This window comes from Parasteatoda tepidariorum, chromosome X1 (assembly GCF_043381705.1).
Source record: "Parasteatoda tepidariorum isolate YZ-2023 chromosome X1, CAS_Ptep_4.0, whole genome shotgun sequence".
Classification (NCBI taxonomy): Eukaryota; Metazoa; Arthropoda; class Arachnida; order Araneae; family Theridiidae; genus Parasteatoda; species Parasteatoda tepidariorum.
In genome coordinates this window covers 1,166,475-1,194,066 of record NC_092214.1, presented here as the reverse complement: position 1 = coordinate 1,194,066, position 27,592 = coordinate 1,166,475, and the positions used below count along the sequence as shown (strand labels likewise).

Below are 27,592 nucleotides of genomic sequence, written 5' to 3'. Positions count from 1 at the left end.
TTTTATTAAGAATCACTTATTGTTTTTGTTCCACTGTTTCTCATAAGAGAAACATTTTCACCCTATAAGTTAAAAAGTAATTATATAGAGAATAATGTATACTTAATCAGTGATGGTGTGGGGCGCTATATCTGCCCGTGGATTGGGGCCTCTCGTTGTCTTGAGGGGGGGTGGTCAAAGGGGACCATTACCGAAGCATTCTTGCAGATCATCTTCACTCTATGCTTCATACTCTTTCCGGGAGAACGTCCTGTGTTCCAAGATGACAACGCCATTGTTCACACATCTCACTGTGTTCAAACATGGTTAAATGAGCATAATGATGAAGTGGACCTTCTAACGTGATGTCCTCAGTCCACTGATCTCAATATCATTGAGCCTTTGTGGGGTTTTTTGGAGAAAAATGTCCGTGATCGGTTTCCTCCTTCACGCACACTCTCTGAACTCGAGACAGTCCTGCAAGAGGAATGGCTGCAAATTCCAATGAACTTTGTTCACGACCTTTATTCGTCAATCCCACGTCGAATGCAAGCTGTCATTTAGGCCAAAGGTGGCCCAACACCTTATTAATAAAATATTTTCATTTTTTCACAGGTGTTCCTATTATTTTGTCCTATACCTGTATGTTCCCTTTTGTTTGATGACATTTATCCCTCATTTGGTAAGCTTCATAAATTCGTGTTTGAAGTGCTGATTTACAGCCTTATCAGAATTTAACTTTATTTCCCGTAAGGGGTTTTGAGGAGAGCAAAACAAGTGGAAACCTGAAAGTGTAACGTCAGGATAGTATGGCGGGTGGGGTAATACACCCAAGCAAGCTCCCATAACTTTTGACGTATCGCCGAAGATGAGTGTAGTTTCACACTTTATTGATGGAACACTACTCCTTTAAGATTGATTAGCTTGGGCCATTTCTGGATGACAGATTTGTTTTAACTGTCTAATTGCCTACAGTACACACCTGGATTGATTGTTCTGTTGGTTGGAGCTCAAAAACAGCACACTTTTCAAAACCCAACACACTGAGAGCACAACCTTCTTCCGCAGAACTTCTGGTTTTGATGTTGTTGTTGACGAATCTTCACCTCATGACCAAAAAAACTGCTTGTGCATCACATTGTTGTAAACAACCCACCTCTCATCACCAGTTATTATTTGTGTAAAAAAAAGGTAGTTTTCTTTACGTTTCCTGAGCAAATTACAGATGCAATAGAATTTCAAAAAAGTCAGATATTTAAAATTAGATTCCTCAGGAACTATTTGACCGATTAAGAGCAAATGTTAATGAAACTCATTTTTTAAAGCGATGCAAAAAATTTCAAAGCTTACAATTCAAAATCTTTTTTTTATCACTTACAAATAAAATAATATAAATAATCAATACTTACTAAAAGTTATATTCTACATGGAATTATCTTTTGTGAAACAAATTTCATAATTGGGTGTGGAATTTTTTCAATTCGTTGAAAAAGTTCCAGATATAGCGAAATACGCATTAAGGGGTCCAAGCATTGGAATGCTCTTCTGGCCTAATTATTAGGACCATATTTCCCAGATTGCGGCAACTCCAATGTTTTGAGGGTCAGAAATCTGAATCCGCCAAGGAAAAAAGGGTATGTTTACTCGGAGAAAGTATCCGTTTGTGTCTGATTTTGTAACTTAAAAATATCGTTTGCATTTATTAATTAGCATATTTGAAGTCACCCCTCTAACCATTGAGTCCTAGAACGTGAAAATCCGATTATTAGATTAAAAGTTATTCAGGCTGGATCTTTTTTTTTTTGGGCACACTGTACATACACTGCTAGCAAAGAAGTTCTGCGTAATTGCCAAAACCACGCAAACTGGATGTTTGCGTGGTTTTGGCAATTAGAATGTCCTCTAGAGATTTATCAGACAAAGAATTTCTAAACTGTGTTCCATTTTCTTTTAACTATGCTGAATACCACTTTCTACTATACTTTTTGAAACATCCATCATTGGATGTTATTTTAGAAATAGCATCCTATTTTTTGTCCATTCTTGTTTCCTGTTTAGACACAGAATATAAATTAAATGAGTAATCTGCAAATCACTAAATTCCTCCAAAAGTTTATCTCTTTTCATATCTTCAGTTTCTTCAACATTTTCACTAACACACATTGATGGAAATAATTTCTCAACATCTGCAACCTCAGCAGATAATAAAAACTCACTATTCAAGGGAAATTTCTGCTGTATATAGTTGCAGACAGCAATATAATAATTTCTTATATTACTATAGAAGAGTTGCTTAGCTTCCATTTTTAAGGCTGATATTAATTTAGAAGCAGCACTACCAATTACAATATCATCATTCAATTTATGATTCTTCTCTGACAAAGTTAATGTCCACATGGGAAGAATCTTTAATGTCTGCTCTTATAAATTTTGAAACAAATCTTTTAATAAATCTAATAATAAAGAATTCGAAATATGAATTTTTGGCTCATTAGATTGTAGGAAAATTAAGGTTCTTTCAAAAACTGGGATAATGTAATTTAAAAATAAACAATAAGCTTTACAATTATCAGAAAAAAATGGATAAAATAAATACAGTCGAACCCCGCTATAGTGAACCTGGGATATAGTGAACACTCGGATGTAGTGAACTTTTTTAGCGGTCCCGTCCGTATTCCTATTTAAATAATGTTATTTTTAACGCTTAGAACTTGGAAACTCGGTTATAGTGGACTCAAATTTCATTTCTTTAAATATCGTTTTCAGTCCTCCATCTTTAAACTTGTAGGTGTTGGGACTGAAAATGAATGCATTCCTATAAAATGTGTCATATTACTCTCCTTTATGCTTATCACTTTTAACTATACTGTAATAAATGTCAAACAGATCATTTATCTTATACTCCCCCCTCCCTGACAAGCCTCGCTTTATCTCTTTTCCCCAAGCTTGCTCTACAACTAGTTAACTTGGCCACCTGCTGAATTTTTGGAATTTTCTTATCTGTTCAAACCATATTCTTTACAAATCACCCCTTGACAATCAAGAAGGAGAACAATTTAACTCATTCTACAGCTGCTCTCTTCATCTTACATTATCTATTTGAGACAAGATTTTTATTTCAAAAGCAGTGAAAATGGCAATTCTCTAAAGAGAAAAGCGTTTTCGATAGAGGACAAAGTTAAAATTGTAAAGTGTATTGATGATGGAACCAATCAATCGACACTGTGTAAGGAATTTTGCTTGTCAAAATCTACAGTTTCAAACATTTGGAAAAATCGAAGTGCAATTCTTGCGGCATACAACAAAAACATGGTTTCATCGAAAAAACTGCGTGGAGCTGAAAGAGAAAACGTAGAAGATGCTTTGTCAAGATGGCTCGAAATCTTGTTCAAAATGTAAAAATTTTGCATTCTTTGCACATTGTAGATAAGAAAATAGATGAACTGAATTTAAAATCAAATTGTGTTCAATCGAAAATCACAAATTTTTTTCATAAAAAGGGAAAATAAAACTAATATTTAGCGACGTAATTATTTTTTCCATCAATTTCTGCTTTATTATCTGTTAATTAGTTAACAATTTTTTAAATAACTTGTGCAAAATTGCAAAGTCAATTTTCAATCATTCAACTGTCTTATGCAAAAAATATTCTTCAAAAAATTTGGATATAGTGAACCATCGGTTATAGTGGACACATTACTGAGTCCGCAGACGGTTCACTATAGCAGGGTTCGACTGTAGAAGCATTTGTTCTTCCCTAGTCAAAGTTGACTCTTTTTTAGAAGATTTTGTCGAAGAACTTTTATAGCAATTACCTGCTTTTAATTTCGTTGCAGGCTATTCCATTTCTGATTTTCTTTTCAGAAATTTTTTAAGAAATATTTGAGCAATTACCTACCTTCAATTTATTCACAGATTTTTCTATTTCTAAAGGTCTTTTCTTCTTAGAAATATGTTCATTCTCTTGACTTTGCTGATTTTTTAAAAGGTATGCAATAGTCATAAGGACTATTGTAGCAGTTTCTCTTTCAATTTATTTGATACTTATGAAAACTACATAGAGGATCCCATTGTTCTAGGAGTCTCTTTAAGCATCTACCCAAAGAGAGCCAACTTGTGCAACTATGTTTCAAGATTTTGAGTGTATCAATATCAAATAAAACTTGCACAGCTTTAAGTTCAAGTTTTTTTTGCAACCTTTTCTAAATAAAAAAAATATCCAAACATCAACTAAAACATCACTAACTGATACAGGTATAACAGTAGCCCTCTTTCAGCAACAATGTGTACTAAATGGCAAGGACAGCCGAAGACAAAAATTTCTGGATTTGGTGTCTTAATTACAGCAGCAACACCATTCTTTGCGCCAACCATCACCGGAGCATTATCGCAGCTAAGTGCCAAACAATTTTCCAAAAGAATATTTTTCGATTTTAAAGCATTTAACACCGAATTACCAGTATAACTGTAGAGCTTGAATCTAAATCCGACACGGCAAATAGCGATACCTTGACTTTGTCGGCTTTTGTGTCGAAGTGAGACACAACTATAGGATAAAGCCGTGCATCTGTACCATTGTTGCCATCAGCAGCAACAGCAATTTGTTTCTGAAGAGATTCAACAATTGAAGCACTTTTAACATCTGCTTTTTTTGACACTATAGCAGTAGTTTTTGTTCGTCCTGCACCATATTATTTTGCAGCATTGCTTTTAGAGAACATTTTCCTAAATAATGGGCCCGCATGATCTGCGACACTAATAGGTAGATTGTGCTCAACAATGAACAACGTAAAATACATTTTGCCCCATATTACATCATCACTTCCAGACACAAAATACTTGCTAATGTTTTCATTTTTATAAACACATTCCGCTAAATCCTTATGTCTCTTTGTTTGTATATGATCATTTATATCGTTTTTACCGCCATGTGCTATTTTAAAATATAGTCTACAAACATTACAAAAGGCATAGTGCTGCGATTTGTTGGACTTAATTACGCAGGGAAAACTTTTAGAATAAGATTCAAAAAATATCTGATTATAAACTTTAGGTGTCATTAAAATTTTTTTTAAATAAAATCACGCCACAATCCATGTGCATCAAATCGCAAACACAAATAACATTACCTTTGCCAAAATCTAGAAATCTCTTAATCTAGAAACTTCGTAACTTTGGGGGTAAAACAAGTAAGCATTGCTTTTCCTTCGATATTGCTGGCCATGTGATCTCCTACATCAGAGTTCCCACCGGCTCATTTCGCTGAGGCGCATACTCACTCTTATTGGATAACGATTGTTTTCGCTTCACGTGACTGGCTCCCGAAACCAACCTGATTAAAACTTGTCAAGAACTCTTTTTTTTTCTAGCAAAGAGTTTCATAACTGGTATTTAAAATCTTGTAAACCTTTGAAATCTTGATTTACATAAGCATGCAGTTAATTTGATCTTTTTTTTTTCTTGAAAAAAAATTTAAGAACTGTAAATAAATACGCAACTGTACGGTCGTACAATTGTGTAAAATCACTGTACAGTGAAACCGTACAAGTTGGCACGTACGTAAACATATTGCATGGTTTCAAGCTAAGTCAGTTTTTATAAATTTGCTGATAAATTCTTAACTTTAACAAATTTTGACAATGTCGTTTTTGGCAGTAATGGAAACAGATTTATACATGAGTTTTAAAATTTCAATGTTAAAATGGGACATTATAATGTATCACGAATTGGAAGTAGTGCATTTGAATAATCACTTTTTGACCACTTCTATTAGTGTTATTTCCAACATAAACCCACATGGTTTGTCAATCTCTACTTTAGCAACTATTGCTACAGATTTTGACAATTTTTAAAACCCCACAGTCTTAATATATTATACATACCGCGAATTACAAATTTCGCATTTGAGTAATCATATTTTGACCCATTCCATTAGTAGTAATGATTCCACCTGAAATCAACATGGTTCGTTAATCACTATTATGACAGCCATTGTTACAGATTTTGACATTTTTAAAATCTCGAACTTCTGATACAATATAACGCACCGCAAATTAAAATGGCGCTTTTAAGTAATCACTTTTTGACAAGTGGAATAGCGAAAATTTCACTACAAAACAAAGAGGTACGTCAATAGTTTTTTTTATAGTTATTCATACAGATTTTCTCATGGCTTTTAAAATCTTCATGCTAATACAGCATTATTTTGCCCAGCTAACTTTGAATTGCACACTTATAAGAATAACTTTTCTAGGATCAAACGATTATCCCTCAGTCAAAACGGAGCTTGCCTCACATTACAGATGCAAACCGAAAAGATAGCCAAGTCTGAATACTGAAGTTTGATCTCAGTGGCCACTGACGGTGCTGCAGGTTGGGAAACATTAAAGCAATTTCATTAAACAAATTTATGGAATCCCCAATACTAAACATCATTTTCACAAAGAATAATACTTAAATTCTTTCTAATTTTCAATATTCACTAATTTTTAATATTCACAGCTACAGCTTTTCTCATAAACACTGGCACATCTCTCTCAGAATAATTTGATACATCTTCAATAAATAATAATCTATAACCCATTTGTATTTAAATAACTCGTGGCTGTCCATTTCTCATATGAATTGAAATTTATGTTATTAATTCATTACTCATTGAAAATTAACTTTATTCAATATCTGTCACAATTTATCTATTTTTCATTTCATCAATTGAAAATAACCCAATCTTATTTTCACCAAAAACATTATTTCACACTAATTTCTAATCTTCAAGAGAAATAACTATTCCTGCACTGTTAAATTTTAATAATTAGAAATATTTAGATTCTCATTTCCAAAAAACTTAATACAAAATTTCAGAGCAGCATCAAATAAGATTGACACAATGGTGTTTATTTCAAAACTTCAATAATAGCATTAATATCATTAGTTAAATTTACGTACTCACAATAATATACTAATACATATTCAAGTTTAACCAGAAGTAAAAACCGAACTTTAAAATTTGAAATTCAATCTCAATTACTTTTAACTCTAAATTCTCAAATTTAAATCTCACTTGTATCTTCAAAACATTAAGCTTACATGTATGTTTATCTCAACTTACGGTAGTTAAATTAAAAATAATGAAAGCTAAGTTAATAAAAATAATGAAATTATATTACTCACTTCAGTTAATTCTTCAACAGTTGACATTTCGGAGAGCATTTCTAAATTTAGGTTTCGATCAGCAGTTGTAGGAGGAGTGGAAAAAACAAAGCTACCTGATGAAGAAGATGCATCTGACAAAAGAAAGAAAAAAACTTTATACAAAAAAAAAGGATAATTTTCCTTAAAAAGTTGTACACACAGCTTATTATTATTTCACAAGATTGATTCTGTTCAAACTTGTTCAAATTAAAGTAAAATTAATAAAGGCAATAAAATTAACATGCTGTTATAACAAACAAATTCAAAATTTGATTGATAGAAAAGGAAAGTCTTGCACAATAGCTAGACTTTTTAGAAATTTTAGAACAGTGTTAAAAATTCTGAAGCTCAAATATCCGCATAAATTCTGAAGCTCAAATATCAGCATAAGGTAAATGTGGCAAGCAAAAAGTGGAGTAAAGTTGTGCTTCCTCCCTCTCATACTCCATATTTTAATCCTCATCTTCAAAGTCAAGAAAAGAAGCTTGAAGAAAATTGCATCTGACTTAACATTAATATATGCTTAACTTTTTGTTAAGGGGGTCTTTTTTTTTATGGAAAAGATAAAGAACAAAAAGCTTATTTTTTGTGAATTAGAAAAAACAATTTTTATATTATTGCAGTTACATTTGAACCCTAATCTTTTTTTATAAGTATTTTTTACCAGTTGCTTCTTGCCTACCAGGAAGAAAAATATTCAAATTGTAGAAAAAAATGTAAAAAGTTTCTTAAAAAGTGAGTGAAAAGTGATAAAAAGTAAAGATTTACTTTTGATAAAGTGAGTAAAGATTTTTGCTTCCGATTAGAAGATCGCAACATGATAAAAAATTATGTTGTAAGCAGAGTTTGTTGATTTAAATCACGATTTAAATCAAATGATTTTTTTGAAAAAAATCATTGATTNAAAAAAATCATTGATTTAAATCAATAATTTCTTTTTAAATATATATATTGATTTTAAAAGTTAAAAATCAGTGTTTTAAATTATTGATACTTCTATTATTTTGTTTTCTTAGTTTTAAAATTTACTTTAAATAAATTGCTGCATTAATTAATTTTAGTTAACGAAATTACTTTCGTTTCTTGGTGTTTGTTAAATCCCAACACATTTGAAATCACATTTTAAAAAATGTTTTGATTCTTGAGATTGAAAGTACAGATTAAAGTAAACATTCATTGCTGTCTTAATATAGACTTGCATAGCTGTAGAAAGTAATTAATAAGCATGATATTTTTCAAAAAATAATGCAAATAATGTTAATTAAAATTCTACCTTTTGAATGAAAAAGCGTGGAATTAAAATCTACATTATATTTTATTGGTGGAAAATGAATATTTCTGAAGCTTGAGGTTATATCAAAAAGAAATTACCCTAATATGCCAAAAGTAGAAAAAGAAAAAAAAAAAGGCTGATGAATTCAGATACTTTTCTCCTGATATAGTGTCATTCATAATATATTTACAGTACCTTTGACATTATCTGATTTTCTATAAAGAAATTTTGTGAAAAAAAATTCCAATGAGTACATAGAATTTAAAAAAATTTTTTTTTAGTTTAACTTTTCTATTTTGATATAGAATTAAAAATAATTATTTTAATATAAAAATATATAGATTAAATATTTATTTATTTTTTGATGAATGTCTATCTTATAAACACAATCTGTTACATTTATTTTGTCATTTCAAAAATCAAGAAAAAAAGAAGAAATCACAATTTTAAATTAAAATTATGGTTTACTAATTGAAACTTTGTTTTGGTAGAACAATTTGACAAAATACTTTTTTCTTAAAATTTTTTTTTTGTGTCTCGTAAGAAACGATAAATCCATATTTTTACCATATTTGTGTTGATTTATGATTTTTAATTTTCACAAATTATGTCTAAATTTTCGCAAAATAGGTATACCTCAAAGAAAAACCTAGACAGACCACTAAAGTATTCTTTAAATTTTCTATTTCATCTAGTCTTTAAATTTCAATTATGCATTTATCTCAGAATGGTTGCTATGCATTCAAAGCTTTGTATTATAATGAAAAATTATTTTAGTAAGTTAGAGCTTCTAAAATATTGTTATAATATAGTTTTAATATTAATTTAATTTTGATTAAACATTTACAAAGTTTTTTTTTAATCATAAATGAAAGTTCTTACAGTGTATTTGAATTTAAAAAAAAATATCTGATTTAAATCAAAAAAAATCTGACTTTTTAAATTTTTTTTTAAAAAATCAAAAGAATCACGAACCCTGGTTGTAAATCTTTTCTCAGATCTTTCATTATTTCAACATGCCCTATCCACTGCATTCTTCCTTGATAAATCAAGTTTTTCTCATTAATTAAATTTTATAATTGAACCCTTTAAATGGACTTAAAGATTAAACTCATTATTATAAATTCTAACATTCACAATTCCTGAATTGCATAAGATATCATAGAGGTCAGGAAACCTCGTTCGTAACTAGTAGAGATTCAGAGCTACAGCCGAGACTCTCTGATCTGAAAAAGAAAAAATGCCTTTTTATATTACTCCTGAGACATTGTTGTTATAATCTCCTTTTGACTCCTTTACTCCTTATTTGCTGCAGATTTCTAATTAACTTTCTTATCTGTAAAGGACTAAAGTTAAAGTTTATAACTCTAAAATTAAACTATTTGTTGGCTTTAGGACCAGCATGAGCATGAGCACCTTTCCTGAAGACTCACTTAGCTGAACTTGAACAGCTTTAGAAAAGAAAATGAGGAATGGAGGTGGAGTGATCAGAATTCCTATCAATTGTGAATAATAGATATGCGAATTAATAACTCCCAAAAAAATCCTATCAAGACACCACTGAATATGCAAAGGAATCTGTGCAAATTTGGGATTTAATTGATTCGAATCATTTCAACCAAATAAAAAAAAGGAGGTGTAATAATTCTTTTCCCACAAATCAGAATTTTAAACAAAATCATCCCTTACAATAAATCATACCATCTCACATCAATCATACTTTAGTAATATGTAAGTTTACAAAAATTAGAAAGAATACCTACCACTTTCTTTTTTATATATATAAACTAGGGTTAGGTTTTTTAAAGTAAAAAACACATCAAAAACTTGGGACACGTTTTTTGCATCTTTCAAGGCCTTTTATTCATTAAATCACTGTTTATTAATTGTTTATATCATGCATTACTTGCTATTAATTGTTAATATTTACATTAAAATATTACAAGAGAATGACCTCGAAAATCTTAAAAAGAAAAATAATTTCTAATTAATATAACTCTTCTTTTACAAACAACGAAGCAGTGAAAGAAGGTTTACTGATAAGGGAATGCAGAAATTCTCACAGAAGCTGTATAGATAAGGTTGCGCATGGGGAGATAAATTCTATTATTTCTGCTCCATTTTTCTTCCATGTGACAAGAAAAACTGTTTTTTTGTTAACCTGAAGGCTATGGAAGCTGGGACAATATCTCTATACATACTACCCTTGACAATAAGAAAAAGCGCTTCATTCTCATCTAATTCCAGTCTAGAAGCATATGTTTCAATCATAAACTGATAGTTTTAAATTCAGCTCTTAGTTTTAAGCATATATTTTTTGCATTTATTGATAATATTACATTAATTAAACAATATATTACTTGAAGCAATTGATAAAAGAAAAATTTTACACTAAGCCAACAACGAAGAAGTTGATAATATGGCAAAAAAGAAGTTGAAAGTGGTTTTGACTAGTGCGATTATCATGGCTCAAGCAAGTCTCTACCACAAAAACATGAAAATGGAAACGCCTTGCAAATATTCTTTCCGATGGTTAGACAGATTTTTAAAAAAATGACATGGAATAAGGCTGCTAGGAATTTGCACAGAAAAGAAGTTAGCCAACGTTGAAGCTGTTGAACATTTCATCAATTAATTTTTTAAATTTGTTGTTGATAATAATTTATTGTTTAATGCCAATAAAACTGCTTTCTTCAGGTGTTATGTTCCTAGAAAAGCTATTGTGCACTGCCAATGGAAGAAATCTATTGAATATGAAAGACATAAATGAGAGTTTGGCGCTAATTAATTAGGGCAGACGATATTTTAAGTTACGAAATCAGATACAAAAATGCACTTTCTTCTGAATAAACATGCTTTTTTTATTTGATGGAATAGGATTTCTGACCCCAAAAATAAAAAGGAGGTAGTTACAATCTGAGAAATATGGTCATAATAATTTAGTTAAGAGAGTGATCCAAAAATTATACTCCTTGTTGTTAATATATTTTTTCAGTATCTTGAGAACTTTTTAAAGCAAATTGAATAATTTTTGCACACAATAATAAAAATCGTTTATTCAAAGATTGTTTTGCTCAACAGGGATGAGAGTAGTCAGAAAGTAAAAAAAGAGGAAATCCAAGAATGAATATTATATATATATTTGACAAAAAAACGTGCAATTTTAAAACTTGTAAACCATGTGATTATAAATCCTGATGATTAATTTTAAAATTGTATGAGTATGATTGAGAGAATCTGAATCCTGATACGAGGCTTTTAAATCATGTGAATATGAAATTCTATCTCGAATTAAAAAAAAATTCTTAATTTTTAGATCACGTAAATACGAATAATGATGCATAATGTTTAAATCGCGGGAATACGAATCCCAATGTCCAATTTTTAAAGCACAAATAAATACGAAAATCGATGTTTGATATTACCGCTAATATGAACCGCTACATAGAGTTTTAAAAGCACGTAAATACAAATCGCGATATTGGATTTTTAAATCTCGTAAATAAGAATCGCAATGTTCGATATTTAAATCACCTGAATAAGAATCGCAACGTTCGATATTTAAATCGTCCTAATAAGAATCGCAACATTCAACTTTTAAATCAGGTAAATACGAAACTCGATGATTGATAATAAAATCGCGTTTTAAAAATGCATAAATACAAAACGCAATATTGTATTTTTTAATCTCGTAAATAAGAATCGTTATGTATGATATTTAAATAGCGTAAATAAGAATTGCAATGTGCAGCTTTTAAATCAGGTAAATACGAAAATCGATGATTGATATTAAAATCGCATGAGTGAGAATAGAGATATTTGCAGAGTCTGGACTTGGGATTTCTAAAAGGCTTGTTTGTATTATTTTTGTTTAGACATAATAAATAAAAATTTACAAGATTAATTGAATGAGCAAATAAATAGTTTCACCACAAATCCACATCTATTTTTTTCTCTCGCTAGCTTTCACGCCAGAAAACAGGAAGTAGTGACGTCTGAATTACGAAAATACAAGCTAACCGGCGAACGGATAAAAATACGGAAAATCTTGCTTTCTGTGCGTAAAAGCGGAGAAAATAGCTAAAATAAGTATAAATGCGGAAGGGTTAGCAGCTAGGACGTAGTTTGAAATTTCAGTTTATCTTTGAAAATCGTAAATAAACATATTTTATTTTAACGACTGAATTTTCAAAAAAAAAAAAACTTTTAAAAAATCGAAGTTTTTAGTAAAGAGACTCAAATTTGAGAGACAAAAGCGAAAAAAACGGAAATCTGCTAAAAAGCGGAAAAATCTCATCCCTGTATTAAAGGTCAACCAGTTTTATCCCAAAGAAATTATTTTTAGAGAAACTTCAGAGGGAGGAATGAGGACTTCAATACTTTTGCTCAGCGGAAAATTAAATTCCTCATAAAATTAATTTCCATTTTTCCGCGGGAAAAATCTGGAGAAAAAAAAAGTGGAAATCCGCGAAAGGATCACATCGCTGGGTATAACAAATATGCTTTCAAAAAAACTAGCTAGAGCTTTCTTCCATGTGCAGTATCCCCCTTGTTTCCTTTAGAATGCTCCACTCTCTTCATGAGTATCATTCTAGGCAAAAGGCAGTATACAATAAGGAAAGAACCAATATAATAATGAAAGGATATTCTTTCCTCCCCTTGCCTGAAGCCCCCTCACCCCTAAACTACTCTATCCTCGATTTATGGTCAAATTCTAGATAATAAAAGAATGACTTTTTGTTTTAACCCTTTCAGTCCCAGTGATTCCAATTGGAATCATTACATNCTACGAAAGGTATAATCCGGCTCTGGATGCACCCCAATGCATACCTGTCTTAACAATACTAAGAACTGTTCTAAAACATTTCATGTAAAATAAATAAGTAATACTGAGAAATAATAAGGTTCTCATCTAACCATATCAATAATGATGAAAATTGGTTCAATTTTTTACAATGTGTAATAAATATAATAGTGCCAAATATTTCTTGCAGAATAGTTATAATTTATTTAGTTATTAAAAAATACCCCATTTATATAGTTATAAATCTTTAAATAATGCATAATATATATTCAAAAACTTTTCTAGTGATTTTCGTCCTTCACTACTTTATTCCCAATGATGCCATTTGGAATCATTCAAAATTTTATAAAAGAAATTTAAAAAAAAAAAAAATTCTGTTTGTTTTGTTCTTTTGATTGCAAAATGAGTCTGTTTTACAAATTTCAGATTTTTTTATTGAAAAATAAATATTTGGGACTGAAAGGGTTAAAAAATTGAACTGAAAAATTTTTCCTATCAACCGTAATGATGCTAAAATGACTTTTAAAACCTTGAACCAAAATTAAGTACGTTTCAGGGCCCTTATTTTCCAAGATGAAAATTGAGCTGTGTTGAAGGACTTATGAGGACCATGGGAACCCTAGAATTATTAATAAGAAAGAATGTTGAATAGAAAACCATGGATCTATACTACAAGTGCTAGTAAAAACTAACCTAACTTTTTTTCCTTAAGCATCACTATTTAATTTAGGAAAGCTCTTTCGAATTGCAAGGTAAGAAAAGTTTTAAAAAAAAAAGGTTAATTAGAAAGAAATTGAATATTATGGACAATTAAATCATTATCGATATTAGATTGTTTTTCAAAGATTTAAAAAAATGCTGAGCATTTTGCTCTTTCATAAACGACACCTTTTCCTAAGAAAACATCTCTATTACTTTCATTTCCATGCACTACACAACTCTAGAAAAGATGTTCTGATCATATAGTTGTTTTGCTTTAGAGTTACATTATTTTTTAATGCTGGTTTGGCGACAATTTTATATCCGTCACAATATAAATTTTTTAACGCAAAAAAGTGTAAAATGGCACCCACCTTCTTCTTTATAATTTTTTTCAGATGAATGACTTTCTTTTGCTTCTAGCCTGAAAAAAAGTAAACCATAAACTGCATTCCAGATGATAGTAGAACATATTAAAATGGTTAAATGTAGCAAAGTGATGATACATCAAACTAAAAACTATAAATTTTAAAATAATTACTTAAAAAACTGTATTCAATTTATTAAATCTTTAAACAGTTATTGATCTAAATTTTGTTTACAAAACCACACAACATAGTATGTTTTGTCATGTAGTTAAAAGCTATAGCACCGTATTTTCTGGTGAAAGCGGCGCACATCGATAAAAATGAAATTTTTTAAAAAAAAGTTATAGTAAGTCTCGCAGAGTCGTAACACCACACATATCAGCATCCTTATAGAAGAGACCTTTAAATTACCATTTAGAATATCAGTTTAATAAAAAAATAATAATATACATTTCACAAAGTAAAGTTTTAATTTCTAAATTATAAAAAAAGAATAAAATCAGTTAAAAGGTCCGCTCACTTACTGTTTAGATATCATTGCTGATACGGGTTAATTTGGAATAAGGGTGCTTAATAAATAATCCCTATAAATGATCTGAAAAAAAATGTACAACAAAATATTTTTAAATACAGCAAATAACATAATTTCCCACTTATTAGGGGAGAGAGAACGGCCTAAAATGTGTTAACAAAGAGTTCACGTGAATAAAGTTTCCTTTTTCAGCAATAAAATAAAGTTGTTCTTACCAGTTGGCACCGTGCCAAAAAACAGAAGAGCAAATAATATTTATATGCTCAGCGGCGCAGATAAAAACCTTGCGTTGGCACGGTCGGAGTTTGAGAGAAAAAGGTTTGAGAATCTCAAATTTTAGGAAAGTAAATTATTCTTCTATTATAAAAAATATTTAGCACAAGAATAAACGCTGTGACTGATTACAGAAATCTTTAAAACAATATAATAAGAAAAAAAATGAAAAATTTTAAGCCAAAAATTTATTTAAAAAAATATTTAAAAATTAATTATAACAATTTGTGGAAAAACTAATAATAATAGGAATACGAAATAACTAACCGTGTACCAAAAAAATTATGAAAGATTGAGCAAAGCGGAAACGAGTTTCACTTTCACAATCTTTGGGGGTGGAATGCCCTCTTGTTCATTGGAAATAACACAATATGACTCAGCTTAGAAAGAGAGAAGAAAATGTTTAAAGGAGGGGCATACCCCACCTCCTCCACTTGTCATTTCTACTGGAGCTGTTTAGGAGGAATCAATCAGTTATTTTTAAAGGGGTTGGGGAAAAGAAAGCGGGATTCAGAATGGGACCCCTAATCAAGCATCCTGAAATTTGGCACTCAATGCAATCTTTTTTTTTTTTTTTTTTTAAGAAATTGTTAGCCACACCTAGTTAACATTGAAACTACCACATGGGGTATAAAATGAATTCTATCCTTTTTGCGTTTTTTTTTAATTATATTTATTTATTATTTTGTGGCGTTTTTTATTAGTTATTAACTGCTAGTTTTTTTCTCGTTATTAGTTGTTTGATTGGTTTTTTTTAATCGTTTTTAGTTGTTAGCCTGCTTTTTGTAGTTATTCATTGTTAGTTTCTTAGCATTAATTACTTTTTTTGTAGTTCCTTGTTTTTTCTTCTTTTTTTGTGAGGTGATCGTTTTTTGTTAAAACATAATATTATCTAAAAGAAAAAAAACGAGACGATTACTTCTTCGGAGGATTCGGATTATTTTAATAAAAAAATTTTATTAAGATGGGCCAGTTATAAATTCACCCCATCATAATCTACAATCGAAACTTAAAACTACATTTATTGGTTTTTCCGAAATTAACAGTATAATTGATTATAGTAATATATGATCGCCACAATGGAATTTCCGAAGGAGATCAGAAGTTCGGCAAATTTCAAAATACAGAATTTCGTTGGTCCCGTGAGTGCCGGATTTGCAGTCCTATTACTTCCTTACCTGTTGGCTCCAATTAGAATTGCTAAGGCGCTAAGTGGATTTCTAGCTTGTGATCTCTCTTTAAGCTGGGGTGGATACAAGATGCATACCTTTTAAATTGGTCTCTTACTGCAACGTTTTTTTAAATTATTACTTTGATTATTTATTTTCTTGCAGGCCACTGCCGAAAGTTTGCTAAGAATTGGCGATTATTCTGCAGCAGAATGCGATACAGCCTAATGTTTCGTTGACTTCTTTATTGAATATTTTTTAAGTAATCTTAAATAATTTTCCTTGATAAATTTTTATGCTACTAAAAATTTTTTCGGCGAAAGCGCCGCTTGTTGGGAAAAAACAACTTTTTCTCACCTGTAGAGCCGCGGCACTTTCCCCAAAAAATATGGTATGTTTTAAGTAGATAAAACTATTTTCTTATTTTTTAGACAGTAAAATAAAGTTGAAATGTATAAATAGCTTGAAATCTTATTTTATTTAGTCAAACCTTACAACTATTAAAACATACATAAATTCTTTTATTTATATTTCACACTTAATTTCAAGCAATCACAATTAAGTGAAGTATGTCCTAAGCAGAGGAAATATTTTGAATTGCATACATTGTAACAATGTGTAGGTTAAAGCAACAATTTAAATGTTGCACAGTTAAAAGCACAACTGTTCGGAAAGTTTAAATAATCAAAATTTTAAGAAGTTTATAATTTTTTTAAATATAATAAAACTCTAACGTAATGTGCAATATATCTAATAAAATAATATAAAAATTCCTCATGTAACTTCTGAAAAACTAAAGGGACAGCTTTCACTGCTTGCGAAAAATTCACAGATGCAACTGAGAACCTGATTGATGCAATATATTAACTGGTAAAAAACTCACCAATCAGGTTCCCACTTAACGTTGATACCAATTTTAAAGGGCAGGCTGAAACTGAATGGAGAAGGAACTGGCAATAAACAAGCTGATTATATGTCAATGATGACCTCATCAATGAGAATTGAAGAGTTCAGTGAAAGAACCGGTTGAATTAGAGTCATGCATATTAAATTATGTCTTATTTCAAGTAAAACAGTTTATACCAATATCTAAGCACCTCAAATCATTCACTTTTTTTCTCTCATTAGGCTTAACTTAATATTTTTTTAAAATTCATTACAATAAATATTTTTATGAAGATTTTTATAGAATAAAAATACAATATGCATGAGAAGATTTATAATTTTCAAACCAATATGTCTTTTATCAGTTCTCAGTAAAACACATAAATAAAAGGGTCTAGAACGACCTTTCCAAGGTATCAACACATTCTTATGGCCAAAAAATTTATAAGGTACCTTAATTAAGAAATACTGATAAATTATTTATGTTTTTATCATTTATAGATAATTACTTGTAATATTTCAGTACCATTCTCTACTATCGTTATGATTTGATATTTTATCTTCATCGCAAATTGACAGTTTAAAAACTGAAAATGGTACTCTTTTATTATAAAGTAATCCTGAAATATCACATTATCAGGTAAAGTTTTGTAAAAAAAATATTTAAAATTTATGAAAAACATATTGAAAACTGTATGTAACTTAACAATTTTGAGATTATTAGTAAACAGCAAATTTACTTTTATGATGAGCTATACATAAAATAATTTCCAGCCAAAACTGTTATTAGAAATTAACTTAACATAATATCACTAAACAATCTGGCAAAAAACAAGAATTAATTTTAAAGCAACCAAAAGTTGAATAAAAATTAAGAAAAAAAAAGCAGTAGGGTAAACTAACCAGTGAAGGAACACTTAAGCTTAGCTTGCCTTTAAAAAAATCATAAAAATTTCAAAATTTTTAATTTTAGCTAAATGACAGTGCTAACATATTTGTTATTAAATGAAAAATCATGTAGAAGAAAATTTAGAGAACTTACATAATATTGATTTAAGCTTTTCATGATTCAAATAATAAGTAGTAAGATAACCAAGTGAAGGAACAGTTCCTACCAGTGAATGAACACTAAATTTTCCAGTGAATTAATTTTGAGAATTTTTGAAGCTCTTTAAGAATTCATAGGCCATACAAATGTCTAAAAACAAGGATTTTTTCTTGCAATTATGACATCTAACCACAGTTAACGTGGAAAATTTCACTTTTTTTCTTAGCCATGAAATCGAAAGTAAAATGGGGTTGAATACAGAATAAAAAAATGTTTTTAATTTTCATTCTCACGCTTTAATAGTCGAGTCTAAATCATGAATGTTTATCATTGTGTAATCCGATGATGTTTTATTACTATTCTTTTATAATTTTGTTTAATCTTTTTCTCCATATTTTTGGAAGCTTTTTTTTTTTTTTTTTTAAATCTTTTTAAGTATTTTTTTTTCTCTTCATCATACTTTCTTGCTTTAACTTTTTTTTTCCAGCTCTTTCAGTCTCTTTAAATTTTAGTCCTTTTTCTGAAGTTAATGCAAAAGGTTATTTATTTCTTCTTATTTTGATTTGATCATCCTTTTTTATTCCTATATTTGGCTAATGTAAATGAATATTCGAAATTTCTTCTGATTTTCCAGTACTATTTCTAGAATTTCTCACTGGATAATTACTGGGAAAAAGGTGTTTTGTAGTTTGAGGAAAATCCATCTATCATTCACTTATATCTAGTGGGTCTTCAGCAGTACTTACCATTTTCTGACTTTGATTACTAATGGAACGAATTGTTTCTGCAAATACCAATGCCTCAAGAGGACTTATCTCAAAATCAGTTTTCAAGATTACTAATGGAACGAATTGTTTCTGCAACTACCAATGCCTCAAGAGGACTCATCTCAAAATCAGTTTTCAAGATACATTCATTATCAATGTTATTTGTTTCAGCTTCAGTGCCAAAGTCTGACTTAACCAAATGTTCTTTTTGCAATAAATTCTTCTATATTTAGAAAAACACAGGCTATTGGATATTTAGGATATAAGACTCTTCGGTCAATGTTCCTTTAAAAATTTGCAACATATCTTAAAGATTCTCAAAGCAATTATAGAATTTTTTGGATAGAATCAAATAATATTTCAGTTCCTACATTATACTTTTCACTAAGATTGATTTATTTTTATGTAACTTTAAATGACATTTTTTTATGATACTAAAGCAGAAAGTTTTAATTATAATTATTTATTAATCATAAAACTGAATTTATTTAATCAAAGCGCATTACTATGCATTAAATACCATGAAAAAGTAAAATTTCGCAAAAATTCAATATTTAAGATTGACTATTGCACTCCCCTTCTAATCAAATAACCCGCTTAATAGCATAGATTTGGCTGAGCATAGATTCCTTTAGGCGGGGTTGACTGTACTAGAATTTTCTATTTTTAGAATATTCAATAACTTTATTATTGATTTTTATTTAACTATTTAAATTATATACATATGCATATTTAGAGGAAGTGTTAAGTCTGTAATCAATACCTGCGTTAGTATAGTAAAATCCAGTGGGGCATGTACAATGGTGATAAATTACGGTAATTTATTTCGACGGTAATTTGTGTATTTCATATAAACACAATCATTCAAGTAAATTTTAAGAAAGTGCCCTCTAAATGTTAGAATTTCAATTCCGATGTATCCTTGCCCAAAGTGAAACTATATTATCTAGTCTTGCATTTGGTCTTTTTTTTTTCTGCCGAGTATGAACTAATGCCATCTCTTTTCTTACACTTCTCAATAGAAGACTATTTTTGCCATAATTCACAAAAATATACGTTTTTATGTTGATGAAAATTACTTAAGATTTGTAGAATAATGCATTTTTGTAATTAACACACCATTATAGATTCTTGTGGAAGGTTCGCTGAAGTAGTTCAAAATTTTGTGAAAGGATCCATTTTTGGAAAAATCAGGATTTTGTGAAAAGGTTCATAAATGGACAATATTTCTTCCTAGATTGACCCCCGATACAGGTTTTGTTTTCTTTTCCGCATTGCCATTTTTTCTCTTCTTTCCATGGTTGTTTCAACCCAGAAAACATTGTTCCAAATCTCTGGAATTTTGAGGTTTCCCAAAAACATAATAATAATAAATTGGAATAGCACTATTTGCATCGATTTTATAGTAAATCCTCATGCTTTATTGCTGTTATCATTATTTTTTGTTGAAGTTTATGTCAACCCTTTCCACCATGTGTTTCCAAATCAAGTATTTTTAATACGATGCTATAAATTAGTATAAATTAGTAATAAATTAGTAATTCTACTTTGAACTCTACCACTATATTTTGGAAACTTCAGGTTTTAGGAGTCAGGATTTTACAATTTTTGGGTCCCTTTTTAGTAAACGAAGAAATTCTATATATTCACTATTTAAAATATGAATTCTCTTCCTCATTATTCATGAGCTTTGGAGAAGTAAGGATTTTAATTAGGACTGATCAAATGCCTGCATCAAGTAAAAACTGTGTAATTCGATTCTCAGAGTTTTTTTAATTTTCTCCTTCAGTTATTAGAAATGAAAATGATTTTTGTTCATATGTATCTAAAGTTTGAATAATTTTGCATACATACATGTGTATTATAATCTGTGTTCCCTTGACGATTGTTGGCGTATTTGAAGTATTTTAATGCATAATGGGAATTACTTGCACTTCTGGGCACACTTTTGATGGCGGGGGAAATCATCTAACTAAACATGTTAAATAACATTTACGTGGAAAACTAAAATCGATAACTTAAACCATTGAGAAGAATTTTTTTTTTTAAAATATTAAATGAAATTGTATAAAATAAACTTCTTAGCTCAGATAAGCATAAATCAACACATTCATATTATTGAGAAGTTATAAATGACTATTATTGTGCTGCCATCTGCCGATGATAAGAGAGAATCACTGTCGGTGATATGGTGAATAAGATAAAAAATTTTAAAAGGAAAATGTCATAATCGGAACAAATATTCCAAAACTTTTAGAATTTAAAAAAATCTTGCCTTTAAAAATTTAATTATTTAGATAATTGTAAATGGAAATATATCAGTTGTATAAATGCCCCATGTCATAAAGTAGTCAGGCTATATATTAAAAATTATAACTAAAGACGGGCATTTTAATTTCATACAGTTTTAAGCAATGAATCTCTTCCAAATGATCCTATTTTTTGATGATCCAGTAGATTATTTTATGGTTATAAAATTCTAAATTTCCTGATTTGCAAAGTTATTTGATGCAGATTATTGTGTAGTTTAAATGTTACCTCGGATCAAAATTTGCATAGATTACATAATATTTATTTCAGTATAATTTCTAATATATATTTAAAATAATGTATATGTTTTTAATTTAATTAAAAGCTTTATTTTACGGATGAAAATTTTTTTAAATTCTCTTCGTTATCTTCATATCTCAATATTGCACATTATTTTACCAGTTCATCTCTAAACTATTTTTATTTTTGGGCAAGATCTATCATCTTAATAGATATTATCAAAATCTAAAAACATTTAATGAATTATATTCTTTTTTAAATTTATATTTCTTTCAAGTATCGATTGTTTTTTTTTCCTGTAAAAAAATTAATATAAGTTAGTTAAATTATTTAGAATCTTCTTACTTATACTATTTATTTGAATTATTGCAGCAGCAATCTTTATTACTCTAACCGGGAATATCTTCAGGTTAAAGTTACTTAACTCTGGGTTAGAGTAACTAGCAGTTATGTACACGGTGAAATGAAATTTTGGACTCTAACCTAGAGTTGCTCTCATAAAACCTGTTTTGAACTCTGACCGAGGGTTAGGGTCAATGGTGAATATGGGTGTAAGATTTGCAACAACTGAGGTAATCTATCAATAAAAAATCTAATGCTGGAAAAAGGCGTAGTTTCCACTTTCTCTAGACTTGCAACTTTTGCAAGAATAACGACCTCATCATTATAATGAAATTTTTGTCGCATGTAGTCACAAATCCTCACAAAATATTTTCTTACATCATAGTAAATAGAATCTTTCTTTTCCTCTCAAAGTCTGAACAATAGTTAAAGTGGAATGTCCAATTACTAGGTCGCAATCATCTTTCCGGTTTTCTCGAAGATAAAAGTTGACATCCATAAAAAAGCTTTTGGATTGATTTTTTACTATATTGGGTAGCATAAATTTAGACAAAACATCCAAGAAAAGGTTATTCAGTAACTGCCGCATGAAATGAATTTTGGGAATGTTACTCTGCAAGTGCAAATTTAGGTCTTCAAATAAATGAATTATATACAGCAAGAAAATAAACAAAGGCTTTGTTCAGGTTTGATGACAAAAACATGAAGATTCTTTCTTCTCTAGAAAGAATTTCACTAGGTTTACCAATGAGAATTTCTTAACGGTCCAAAAATAATTTCTCAGCACATACAGTAAACGTTCTTGCTTCCAAAAGCAGTCAATCACAAAGCAGTATTTACAAAGAGAAGTCTGACTAATTCATATTGCACTTATTCTACTAATAGCAGACTCAGAAAGGAAAAACGAAATAGCGCTCTTGATTGGCCAAAACATACGATAAACGTCACCACTCAGGCCCAGCTCTGACGCAATTGAGACAGATATGGATGAAAACTTCGTTCAGCATTAAAATAAGTGAAAAAACCGGAGAATTTCGAGAAAACCCGGGAGTAGGAAATAACTTCTAAAAACCTGGGGTCTCCGGTCAAAAGCCGGCGAGTTGGCACGTCTGCAACTGGTAATTAAAATACATTTTTTAATAGTTTAAATATACTTGAAGTTCAAAAAAGTACATTCATATTGCAGTTAATAATTAAATATTATTAATTCAAAGCTTATAAAAAGCATGAATCATTAGAATTTCAGTTAATCCACAGTACTTACTCGTCAGAATTTTTTGACTTCTCATTAAATGAAGGTAAAGGATTCTTTTTATAAGTTTCTTCTAAGGATTCTAAGATACCACTTATTTCTTCCAAGAGGGTTGAATCTTTGTTATGAAACTGAGCTTCAGTTATAAACAGGCACCGCAAATGAGACACAAAAAATGATACTCGGCTAGAATAATTAACAAAAGAAAGTCAAATAATAACACATAACTGTAAACAAAAAATGCGAATATTAACAATAAAAATAAGAATTTAACTTTTTATAGTTTCACATATCCTTTTTCCAAGCACAGTCATTGTGAAAAACTTTTTTTTAATGTTAAAAATGGTGCTCAATTCAGAGTGTTTTTTATGTACATTTCGTGTATACAGCACAAAAAAGATTAGAAATTAAGACAAACATTGTAACATATAAATCACATAGAGCAACAAGAACGCAAAGAAAAAACATAGATTAGAAATTAAGACAAACATTGTAACATATAAATCACATAGAGCAACAAGAACGCAAAGAAAAAACATAGTAATATTTATTCCATTTGTTCCTCTCTGATTCATTCATCCGAAGGTATGAAAATTTTTTTGCTCTGAAATAGCTCTTCAGTGCCTCGTTTTGACCACAAGTGACGTTACTGTAAATTAATGAAGATCCTTTTCATAATGTTGTATTTCAATCTTCTACTTAGACACTGCAGTCTGTTACCGGCCAGGAACCAGTCAGTTTACCGCATCTTGATCTATTGGATACTATTTCTCCATCTATTAACTCCCAAGACCTCAAAATATTTTGCTATTTTATCTAACCATTTTGTTCTAGGTCTTCCTCTTTTTCTTTTACCCTCTAGTGTTTGGAAGGTTATTTTTTTAATAGGACTTTCATCGATACACATGTCCTAGCCTCCTTATTTGAGAAACCTTGATCATTTTAACCATGTTAGGTTCATTGTATTTTAATTGTAATTCCTGTTTGTAACAAATTCTCTATCCAGGTTCAGGGCTCAGTGCAGGTCATTGTAAAAAAAAGTAGTGAAAAGAGAGAGACTAAAAGTTTTTAAAAAGTGATAAATAGTGACTTAATTCAAAATAGGGTTAATATTCAGGCAACATACTTATAAGCTTAAAAATATACAACTCAAAGGAAAAAAATTGGTTTAGAAACATTTGTTTTAATTTACTGTTGTTGAATTTTTTTCAAAAAAAAATTAAATAAATATTTTCTAATTTTTCCTAACTAAAGAAAAAGTTGCATGTTAATATTATATTAAAGAAGCAGTGAAAGTATACAACCAAAATATTGTTGCTATTATGAAATGTCAACAATACACATTTATTAAGATGTGCTTCTCTTCAGGAGTAAAAAAATGTGTTTTTAAACACGGTGTGAAGAGCTGAAAAAATGTTAAATAACTATTATTGCAAAAGAAGGGCACTTTTACAATAGGAATGGCACAAAACGAATGTGGCAAAAAGTGATTGATGCAATAAAAAATTACAATACCGTATTAAAAGTATCAAAATTAGAAATATGTGCGAAACTGGACACATGTGATCATTGTCTTAAAGAGGTTAAATTTGAAATATGCATACGTAGTATCATTGTATAAAAATAGAATTGAAAAAAATAAAAATGGTTGAAAAACTCTCAGGGGGGAAAAAAAGTGGAATCACGATAGAACCAAGCGTGTTAAAAGCAATTTTTGATAAATCATTAACAAATTGTCGTTCCTGAAACCTGAAATTCGAGAGTCATAACAACACTACATTAATCAAAAATATAACATTGTAATATCAATTTAAATGAATTGTAATATCAAATGACTATATACAAGAGAACAAAGTCTCTCTTTCCCTTCTGCCATATGAACAGCTGTTAAGAGTAGGAAACTGGCATGGAGTGGAGAAGCATAAATCAGAAAAGAATGAAGAAAGTCAGGGTGGGGCCAGTGATAGGTCAGCTGTAAAACAAATGCTCCCCCCCCCCATTTTTTCCAGGAAATATGTCTCTCCACTTGTCATTGATGCCTCTCCACTCCCCTTTTTTCTTCAGCTGGTTGTTAAAAACATGTGAATGTTAGATGAATAAAGGATGCTGATGAGCTTGGGATAACCTTGAATAATCTTACAATTAAAATGTTCAAGAAGAATTTCAAACTTTCAACTGACGGTCAGTGAAGAGGGGAAAAAGCAGTGTGTGAGAATTTTAGACAGGGATAAAAGAAAGATTGTCCTAGGCTGAGTAAGTTTAAAAAAAGAAACCTGATTTATGAAAGGAAAAAGGTAAATGCTAAATATAGAAATTTGTTTTAAATGCTTGGGAGAGCGATTTTTATTGCTGTTTTTTTTTCTTTTCATTGCTCACATTTGTGTCTGATTTCAATCATCTTCCTCAGCTTATAATTGAGCTTGAGTAAGAAATTGTTAGTTTTTATTTAACTATTTAAATTATATACATATGCGTATTCAGAGCATGTTTTAAGTCTGTCATCGTCAATCATCTTCCTCAGCTTATAATTGAGCTTGAGTAAGAAATTGTTAGTTTTTATTTAACTATTTAAATTATATACATATGCGTATTCAGAGCATGTTTTAAGTCTCTAATCAATACCTGCGTTAGTATGATAAAATTTGGTGCGGCGTATCCGGTGAAAAGCTTTTTTTTGCCAGCAGATTCTTGCGGGCGTATAGAATAGGGCAGCGTTGCGCTGCAAAATTACGATTATGCAATTAATAATTTTTATAAATAAAAATATATTATTACTCATTTGCTGGAAGCAAATTTAGTGAGTAATACACATCAAATTTTGTTTTAAAACTACCTTAGAATTTTATTCATTATGATTTTAAATGATTATCATTGTGATCATCAATTTCTAATTTTGTTTTTATTTAGTTTTCACATTTAGTTAAAATAGTTTTAAGCATTAGATTTCAGAATTAGCATGGTCTTCTTCAAATAGAACATCTATTTTTTACAAACATATTTCATTTGTTCTAAAGGTGTTCACTTCACTAAGGTTTTACTGAATTAAAATTGTGCACAAGATTAAAATATGTTGTTCTTAAACCAGTAACATTACTTAAATATTAAGAAACTAATGAGATTTCCGAGACAACAATTATTTTTTGAAGTTTTTTAAGTTTCTATAAATATGGTGTCGAACAGAAATGAGTAATACCCGGTAAAACTAGCTGTGCTCTGTCCTGGGAAATAAAATTCTTTTGCCCGGTATGGGCAATAACTGGGTCATGAAAATCTAGACAGGTAATTGCTGTGTACTCTATCTTTAAATTAGTGCCTCTCTAGTCTGGTAAGTTGGAGTCTTCATTCACATTGATATCTATAAGCATCCTCTTAACATAAAGTTCTTGCACAACTACCTAGTACAACATTATAAATTCGTTTTTTGTGTTTCACCATCATAACTTCTGCTTTCATTCCTGGTCAACAAAAAACCGAAAATTGCACTACGTCACTACAAAAAGTGTAATATTTTAAGTTATTATGACATATAAATTAAAGTAAATGACATAGCTTCTAACTGAAAATAAAATGCGTTCATTATACTCGGAATCTGAATTTCATTGATTATATTAATACTAATTTGATATTTAAGTAGGCTGTGATATTTAATTGTGATTGTGATATTTAAGTAATAATTTTTATACCTGTTAACCTTTAAAACAAAAAGCTATTAATATTACATTAACATCTATTAAAATTTTTCCAACCTGGATTAAATTTGCTTCAAGAGAGAAAGGAATAAAGATTTTTTTTCTCGAACATTTGATTACTATTAGATGTATGCTCACCTATCATAAATTGCAGGGAGCTCACTATGTAATTCAGTATTTATGACTTCAAAAAGATTACGTGCATCTTCAAGTTGTTCTTTAGCCTGAAAAAAAATCAATGATAAATTGATTTCTAAGACATGTACATATTTTTTCTTAAAATAGCTGAATTTCAACTAACATTGTCTGAAAAAACAAATTTTTAGTCAGATGGGTCACCTTCCTTTTTTATGCTTAAAATATGTTCATATTTTTACAAAAATTAATAAAACTTTAGGGTGGGGTATTTGTATTTTATATCTTTTAATTTAATGCCACACCTAACATTATTACAGATCAATAAGGTTTTTTCCAGCATAATTCCCTGATAATTCCAGGTGGGTAGCCACCCTGTAATAGTGATGTCCCACAAGATAAAAAATATCCAATGTGTGTGAAAATTCAAGATTCTGTAAAATTTTAAGAAACTAAAAATCGCGTTAGAAGTTTGGTAGTTGCTTCAGTTAGGTTGCAATTCCAATATTTCGATTCACAATTTTTTTTAAAGGCTTTTTTAAATTCTTAAAACTTCTTCTTTAAAATATTGAAATTATAGCAACTCATTTACTGACAGGTGGAAAGTCCCTTATCTGGAATCATTGAGACTTCCGG

At 29.7% G+C, this 27,592-nt stretch overlaps 1 protein-coding gene and 1 long non-coding RNA gene across 13 annotated transcripts in view; both read right to left on the bottom strand.

Moving 5' to 3' along the window:
* LOC107444578 (amphiphysin) overlaps nucleotides 1-27,592 on the bottom strand; it is a 69,685-nt gene that overhangs the window by 8,179 nt on the left and 33,914 nt on the right. For all 12 annotated transcript variants that reach the window (XM_016058745.3, XM_043041160.2, XM_043041164.2 and 9 more), the window contains 4 exons: nucleotides 26,960-27,045; nucleotides 23,145-23,318; nucleotides 14,321-14,370; nucleotides 7,150-7,262 (listed from right to left, as the gene is read on the bottom strand). In XM_016058745.3, the coding sequence (XP_015914231.1) occupies nucleotides 7,150-7,262; nucleotides 14,321-14,370; nucleotides 23,145-23,318; nucleotides 26,960-27,045 (423 nt within the window). The remainder of the gene's footprint in view (nucleotides 1-7,149; nucleotides 7,263-14,320; nucleotides 14,371-23,144; nucleotides 23,319-26,959; nucleotides 27,046-27,592) is intronic.
* Nucleotides 1,923-7,133, bottom strand: LOC139427047 (uncharacterized). The gene is made up of 2 exons (XR_011638200.1): nucleotides 2,682-7,133; nucleotides 1,923-2,615 (listed from the first exon to the last, which is right to left on the bottom strand). It is a non-coding gene; the product is annotated as an uncharacterized lncRNA (long non-coding RNA).